This window comes from Gadus morhua, chromosome 7 (genome assembly GCF_902167405.1).
Source record: "Gadus morhua chromosome 7, gadMor3.0, whole genome shotgun sequence".
NCBI classification, from domain to species: Eukaryota; Metazoa; Chordata; class Actinopteri; order Gadiformes; family Gadidae; genus Gadus; species Gadus morhua.
In genome coordinates this window covers 11,885,924-11,894,605 of record NC_044054.1, presented here as the reverse complement: position 1 = coordinate 11,894,605, position 8,682 = coordinate 11,885,924, and the positions used below count along the sequence as shown (strand labels likewise).

Below are 8,682 nucleotides of genomic sequence, written 5' to 3'. Positions count from 1 at the left end.
ACGTCTCACAAGCCGATGCCCTGATGCATGCAGTAGTGGTGCTATGTCTGCATGTATATGTCGTTTATTTATCTTAAAGGGTTACAAGTAATATTAATTTGTCGGGAAACCAAAACGACATAATTATAGTCAGGTTTAGTAATGAATTACTGAACGTGTGTGTGTGTGTGTGTGTATGTGTGTGTGTGTGTGTGTGTGTGTGATATGTGCATTATGTTAGGCAAGTGCCTCCATATAAAAAAAAAAATATTATACAAAAAACGGATGATACTTAATTCAGGGATGTGAACTGATACCTCTTCACGACTTAATGAACCTTCTTGAGGAGGTGTGTTTATGTGGGAGACACACCCTCATCGCACCCCAACTCTCGCTCGCTTACATTTGAGAGACGCCTCACCCTATGTGAGGGAGATGAATGGATAAATGATTGTCTTCCATAGTGTATGTTGTTTAAGCCTCATTTAGACACAGCCTCATTGACAACCCCTTTCTGTGTGTGTGTTTGCCGTTGTACCTGGCAGACCTCCCTGCTGCTCCTCGGGACAACAGGCTGGTACATGCAGGCTTCCTCTTGCGTCAGCGCGTCAGCATGCGTCGCTGTGGCGGCGGCGTGGGGAAGTGTTTATCTCCACAGAACAGCCCTTCTCAGCCGTCACACGACCGCTTTATCTCCCCCGTCACAAACCACCTCGGTGGGGAGTTCTCCCTACTACCGCTAACCACACACACACACACACACACACACACACACACACACACACACACACACACACAGACACACCCGTCCTATTCTGTCTCACTCCCTGTTACACTAACCCCTACTCGCGTCCTGGCTTGACACACACACACACACACACACACACACACACACACACACACACACACACACACACACACACACACACACACACACACACACACACACACGTGTTTACTCATACACTCCGATTGAACGTGGAGAGACCAACAAAAACAAAACAAAAAAAACGCTCACAGGCAAACACATTTTAAATGACATTCTAACAAATACAGATAAGCCCCTCGCAGGGGGACGAGCTTCCAGTCATGGACCAGAGGACTGTCACACAGACGTAAGTCTCTCTGTCTCTGTCTCTGTCTCTGTCTCTCTCTCTGTCTCTCTCTCTGTATCTGTCCCTGTCTCTGTCTCTGTCTCTCTCTCATATTTATATATATTTCATGTTCTTTTTCTATTGGTTACCGTCAATTATTGTTATTCTTCATAATTGGTACCATGTTATCACAATATTAAACTCGGAATCAAAATGCAACATTTCCTGACAAAACATTTATTGCACTGTTCAAGTCTACAGTTATTGTTGCAGTGGTAGTGAATTGATAGGAACGTATTGTTCCTCAAGAGGAATGTCTTCATCGATTTAAATAGGGTAGGCTAAATAAACCCAGTAGACAAGATGGTATTGCACAGCTTCTAAGCAATATCCCGCTAGAGGGAGCGTTTTTATACAGAATATCAGCGCGTCTGTGATTCGTTGGTAGGTACGAGGCTGCGGGCCGAGTGCTTAAGATAATCCCAGCCGTGCTGATGTTCATTAGAACAGCACTCCCCGCACTACAACCACTACAACCACTCTCATGCTTTCATACAACAGTTCTACAAGCACCATTTATTAGTTAACAGTAATAAGCGACAAAACGTTGTAACCTCTTTGTTTATTTAATCATGTTTTTTGCTCTGTCCACACAAATAGTTCCAGAACTGGACGGTTGCCAAGCAACACAAGCATTTTCCTGCACACTTTGTGTAGTTCTGTAGAGTACTGCAGGCCAGCTACTTTATAGCATGTCATCTATCTGTATATTTATTTATGTATTGGGCAAGGAGTGAAATAAGGGTGTTTAAAGTCAGATTGTTGGCATGTGTTATTCCAACAAGGTAACAGCTGATCTTCTGTCTGTCTGTCTGTGCTCTTATTCTCTAGCAGCACTCATGGAATGCCTTTTTTTCAAATCAAGTTATTCGGTCAGAACTAACGGTCCTGTAAAATCCGATAATGGTATTAATACTGCCCAACATTCTACACCATCTATGTAGATGTACAGAAGCCTATGCATTCTTGCATAGACTCATATTAATCATGCTCCTATATAAAACTGAAAAGGGCTACAATAAACAACAACCATTTTTATAAGGCCTACATGATTTGATGTCTCTTTAAAAAATGATTGAAAATAGACATTTATACCATAGAGATTGACGACTGTTGGTTGTGTCGGTGCAGCTGCTGAAACACCCATTCTGCATTGCTCTCTCATTCCAGAGCAGACCGTCTCCCCATCAAAGACAGAGGCGCGAGCGGGGAGGACTATGAGTGGTGCTGCGCCGCACGCGGCCAAGGTAATTGGCACTCGGGGCAGGTGTCCATGGCGATGGAACCCGTGCTCACTCAGCCTGGGCTCGGCGTCACCACGACAACCGTGACCACCATCACACAGACAGGCGGCGACTGGAGCACTGGACTTTTTGACATTTCTGGAGAGGGGACCACATGTAGGGACCACGCACACACACACACACACACACACACACACACACACACACACACACACACACACACACACACACACACACACACACACACACACACACACACACACACACACACACACACACACACACATGCACACAGACTCACTCGATCCATAATCTGAACCTCCCTTTTAACACGGTTCGTCTCCCCCAGACCTCTAGGCCCGGCACTCTGAGCAGATGCTCCTGTCCAATGGTCTTCCTAACCTGCACAGGCTGTGTGTGTGTGTGTATGTGCGCGTGCGCGTGTGTGTAATCGTCTTACTAACTAGCACAACACTGCGTGTGTGTATGTATGTGTGTGTGTGTAATTGTCTTCCTAACTCGGACAACACTGTTTGTGTGTGTGTGTGTGTGTGTGTGTGTGTGTGTGTGTGTGTGTAATGGTCTTCCTAACTCGCACAACACTGTTTGTGTGTGTGTGTGTGTGGGGGTTGTGGGGGGCAATGCTCTTCCTAACTAACACAGCACCATGTTTGTGTTTGTATGTGTGTGTCTGTGTGATTAATGGGGGCTTGCCTTCTTGGAAATTCGTTAATTGTAAGTCAATGTATTTTCTGGCCCATTTAATTGACTGATGTTATCATGTAAATAAAAAGAGGCAAAGACTATCAGTGCGTCGTCCATTAGATGGCTCTGGTGATCATCCCAACATGGTGTTGAACAGTTGTTTTGGTCATTACTGTTGGGTCGTTGTGGCGGCTGTTATTGTGGTCGTGGTGGTCCTGTACCCGCCCCGTCCCTCTCAGTAACCACAGCCCCTTGTGTGCCTGCAGGCGTGCTGGGGGCCGTAGCCCCCTGCTGTCTGGGCATGAGCGTGGCCCACCAGTACGGGGAGACCCTCTGCCTCCCAATGCTGCCTGGGTCCGCCCTCGCTCTGCGCGTGGGGATCCGGGAGAGATACAAGATACGGGTGGGTGGGTGTGCGTTTGCACATGCGCATGTGTGCCTGTGTGTGTGTGTACCCTCATGTTTGCAAATATATATATATATGATGATGCGTACATGATATGTGTGTGTATATATATAGATATATATATATATCATATATATATATGTATGAACATATATATATATATATATATGTATATGTAATATTTCTCGTAAAGGGCCTACATTTTGGAATCAAATGGAAAATGATAAATAGTTTTCAATTGGATATATATTTCCTTTGAGGAAATCTAGCTTTATTTTTCTGTTGCTCATGCGGCAGTAGTAGTAGTAGTAGTAGGAGTAATAGTAGTAGTAGTAGTAGACATAAGGTATTATCAGGGCTCTGAAATTCACTGGGTTTCCGAGACATTCTTAAAGTCAGCGATGAATGTCAGGTTAATTTTCAAACAGTGATATTTTTAAAGCCTGTAAAATAGGGTCATGATTGTCAACTATTGATTAAAGTAGTAAGGCTAAAAATGTGTGTGTGTGTGTGTGTGTGTGTGTGTGTGTGTGTGTGTGTGTGTGTGTGTGTGTGTGTGTGTGTGTGTGTGTGTGTGTGTGTGTGTGTGTGTGTGTGTGTGTGTGTGCGCGCGTGTGTGTGTGTATTTCATTTGGGGTACACAGGGAAGCATCTGTGATGACTGGGTCACGGTCTGCTGCTGTTACCCTCTGGCCGTCTCTCAGATGATTCGGGAGATGAGGAGGAGGATGAAGAGGCAGACATACCAAGTGTCAACCACCCTGCAGTGCTCCTAAGGCTGTTTGACACCAAACCAAGCCTGACTGTTCAGGAAAGGACCAATCTCTGGGTGCAGGGCTATGCTACAGCATTCCACAGATGTCTTAGTCATTTATTTGAATTAATATGTTCAAATCTTTTTTTTTTTAAACGTAAAATATTCAACAGCCTTTTTGAAGATACCATGTAAAACCCAATCAGAGTGTGTCATATATAAATACTATTAATTAAAACTAGATTGCTCTTGACTTGAGACAAACCTGTTTTATGACTTCAAATAATCCAGTCGACCTCAATAAGTATAGATAATACATTATATTCAAGAATGAAGAGTTTAGTTTTTTTGGATGCAGATTTTTTGGTTTATTTTCATCCGCTTTCTCATGTCTCCTTAGAGATAAAGCTATTTCTATCCACTTTTCGGATCTCGCATGTGGAAATGTTGACAGTTTCCATCAACAATATCTCACTAGAACCAGAAACGACCCAAGACCAAGTCCCTCTATTATGCATGTATATTTCAGCCATTCATCAGCACTCATCTATATTCATTGTTATCTGGCATCTCAAATCCACAAGTTGGTTCCTCTGTGTGTAACATTATTTCACACACATGTGCTGTGTGTCACTAATAACCCTGTAGCAGCTGCTTCTCCCATTTGATTCAGAAACATGCCACTGAAGAGCAAGTAGACCTGCTTGGGGATTGTAATGGGAAAATGATGTGTTCATAATGTTTCTGTTTCTGCAACTGCCATTTGTTGATGATGCCTTTTCGCTGACATCCTATGGGTGGTCAAAGGATCCAACTGAGAAGTCACCACTATGAGACCCCTCATTATAATTTTCAATGATCAAATCAAATAATGTTTACCTAAGGACAGAGTTTCCTGTAGTCTCATCAAGGAAAATAATACATAAGTGGGTCTCTGCTCCCCTGTGCCCGGTATACCCCAGGCACAAAGGTTAACGTGAGATAACGCCAGGAGCAAGTAGAGTGGCTAGACAATTCAAGGAATAGGAGACAGAGCTTACATGATCAAGGGGAAACAACATGATCGATTTTTCATGATATGTTGAGCAGAGCTGATCTCAGCATTTCTAAAGACTTTTGCCACAGTATAAGAAGTCCTTGCATTAGACATTGCGTTGGACTTCAGCTGGATTTCCCATCCGTTGGATCATTGTTTGTCATGTTTTATTGTTTGTTGTATGATTGTTTGTGTGTTATTGTACAGTTATAACCCAAATATATGACCATAATTGTTATAAGTTCGTATGACTCCTTATTCTACCCAGTTTGGTCAGTTTATGATTGACGTGGCCCGGGAATTCTAACCACAGGATGCCTACCGGTAAGGCTTTTGACATTGGGAATCAAACCCAGTACCTTTTCAGCTGAGACTGGTACAGCCTAGCCCCGTGACATTTCTAGCCCCAGGTGTATTTTATTACAGGAGGGGATTCTGGAACAATCCTTACAGACAACACACCTTGATGATAAACCTGCTTTGCATATTTCTCTTATTCCGTGCATTGCTCTGTTTACAGCGTGCCCCCAAGGGAAGCCAATAATAGTGATCCTTTCCCCTGCCCCTTGTCCAGCCAATCACATTGTTAATCCAATACCTTTGCCCTTCCCTTCTTCTCAAATGCCATGCTTGCAAGGCTTTGGTCACAGATTTAAAACCTGTATTAAAACACCAAGTTGCTTCAAAGGCCAAACATGTAATTGGTTATCCTGAATGGTTTCTGTTGCATGGGGAGGTAATGGAACAGCGGTGGAGGGGTTAAATGACTGTTAAACAAAGCAAAAGGAAATACATTCCTTCACCTCAGGGCTGTACAATTCAAATTATTATCTGCAAATACTTCATACAATCAATTTTTTTTGTTCTCCTCATTTGTTTCCTGTAGTCTTTGATTGTCAACATTATCCTTTGTTTGTGACGTCATGGCGCCGGCTGCAGCTAAAGCCTGTGTTACCACTCAATTCATTCAGCTAACATCGTGGTCAAACGCTTGGTTTGGCAGACGCAGGGCTGTTGCTTTGAACTGTTCAGCACACGATTTGATGGTTACGTACATTGAGTTGTAGCTGAAATCAGAGTTAGAGTCAACTCTAACTCTGAGTCAACTCTAACTCTGATTCCATTTAATTGAAAAAAAAAACAAGTCTTTGATGTCCCAAATTGGATCAGATATAATGAATCAAGCACATAGATATAGCTTTACAAACTCCCCCTCACCCAACGTGATCGTTTCTCCGGTGCCACAGTTGGGAGTGGAGACTGCAGCCATGGTCAACTCTCAACACTCACCTGCAGTGGATTTTGTCTGTCCATTCAGCATATCGAGCTCCAACCATCCAACCTTCTCTTGTGGGGTTCTTCTCTGGGTTTGGGAGTGTTATCTTTTATTTCCTTTGAGAGGTGAGTTAAGGGCTAGGGGTGTCCTCAAATGTGGCCTGTGAAGCCCTTCAAGACTGTTACTGCCAAATCACTGTTTAAACACCTGCAACTGGTGCACACTTCTTCCTCTTCCATTTTCCGTTTTGCCAGATCCTTCCTTAGTTCAGAGGGAGTCTAGGGGCGTGCTTGCACCTCTGTGTCTGTGTTTGTTTGGCTTTGAGGGCAGGTGTCCTTGTTGTGTGTGGGTGTGTAAATGATCTCATTTGTATGTGTGCCTGAACACACACACATAAACAGAACGTTTATGGTAGACTACTATTGTTCACCAGACTTTATCTCCAAATCCACTTATTATTATTATTATTATTATTATTTATTTCGGGGAATAAGAATAATTTGTTGAATTCATTTTAAGGCTAAATAAATTGGAAAATATTAGAAGATGCAAATAACCTATGGCATAGATTGTTAGTAGGATGTGTGCAATACAATTTTCAATGACACAAATGAACAAACACTAATCATGGGTAAAAACAGCAGATAGAGCAACTGCCAAGGATTGCAGATCTTGAGATAAGAATTAAGATTAAATGAGACGGTATTGCCCCCAAGGAAAGGTGTCTTAGACACATACAGCATCTGCTGTTACAATAAAATACTGCATACCAACAGTACAAGACAGTCTGTCACCCAAACACACACAAACAGCCCCTACAGTACACGCACAGACTGCCGTTAACCAACACATTGCCTACAACCCATCGTCCAACACACATGGGTTGTCATACAGCATGCATGTCAGTTTCAATTAAAAGCAGCATTACAGGGGTTATTCTCTGGACAACATGCCATGCCAGTAAGGGCTTTGGTGGACAGGGAGTTGTTGAAGGGGCTGAGCCTGCACTGGGGGGCTCTGAGGCGTCTGAGGGGTGCTCGGGTTGGAGGGTTGAGCAGTGGCCTTCCTCCTGGGCATTACCATCGCACACTCATGCTAAATTGAGACGGAGAGCGTGGGTTGGATGTGCCTGTTTCCTCCCTCATTTGGGACGAACAACTTGCTTGTTTGCGGAGCTACAAAGAGACACGCTTTCTCTCCTTTCAGAGTTGAGGCTCTACAAAAATGAATCCCCATACATCCCACAGATGAAACTAGCTCATTTACAAATTATAAACTAACGACGTGTTCACACCAATTGGAATACTTCAATTTGCCAACATCACAATTTATTTTTTGGCCATAACATTAGTAATTGGTCTGCTTTTTTATTTTTTATGTACGTAGGCATAGACATATCCTCACTAGTTGAGTCTACCACCCTTACCCTAAACCTAACCCTGCCCTGGTGCAAGAAGCTGGAACAACCCTACCGTTCACACGTTTCACTCGCTGCACTTGTGAAACGTGTGCATCGGATCGGCTATCCCGTTTAATTCCCATTTGAGCCTATAGGGGGCAGTGTTGCATCAAACCTGTGCCACCATCGCTGTTGTTCCATTTCCAAGTGCTCTGTTGGGTTTAATGAGACTAATGAACTGATCCCGGGTCAACTTGAGATTTTCCTTGCTACTTGTGTGCAAGTCAAAACGAGAACCATAGGAACTCATCCCAAGTCAGCGTTTCAGAGGGGAGGAAAGAGAGAGAGAGAGAGAGAGAGAGAGAGAGAGAGAGAGAGAGAGAGAGAGAGAGAGAGAGAGAGAGAGAGAGAGAGAGAGAGAGAGAGAGAGAGAGAGAGAGAGAGAGAGAGAGAGAGAGAGAGAGAGAGAGAGAGAGAGAGAGAGAGCGACACACGCGCACACAAACTAACACACACACACACACACACACACACACACACACACACACACACACACACACACACACACACACACACACACACACACACACACACACACACACACACACACACACACACACACACACACACACACACACACACCTGCAGATAAGAGGTGCTGTTGTTGCTTCATCAGCATGATGCTGTACAGCACCCAGGATGGAATATAAAAAGTATCCTCTTGGGCGA

At 43.7% G+C, this 8,682-nt stretch overlaps 1 protein-coding gene across 2 annotated transcripts; it reads left to right on the top strand.

The window, feature by feature from the left end:
* The first annotated feature begins 725 nt into the window (after positions 1–725).
* Positions 726–5,979, top strand: plac8l1 (PLAC8 like 1). Of its 2 annotated transcripts, none has more exons than XM_030360790.1 (4): positions 726–1,094; positions 2,304–2,380; positions 3,349–3,485; positions 4,133–5,979. In XM_030360790.1, the coding sequence occupies exons 1-4, from the start codon at positions 1,069–1,071 to the stop codon at positions 4,262–4,264; spliced, it is 372 nt and encodes a 123-aa protein (XP_030216650.1). In that variant the 5' UTR covers positions 726–1,068; the 3' UTR covers positions 4,265–5,979. The 2 variants fall into 2 exon arrangements, with proteins under 2 accessions (XP_030216650.1, XP_030216649.1); XM_030360789.1 differs by having other exon boundaries at positions 727–1,094; positions 2,304–2,533.
* Positions 5,980–8,682: the final 2,703 nt, after the last annotated feature.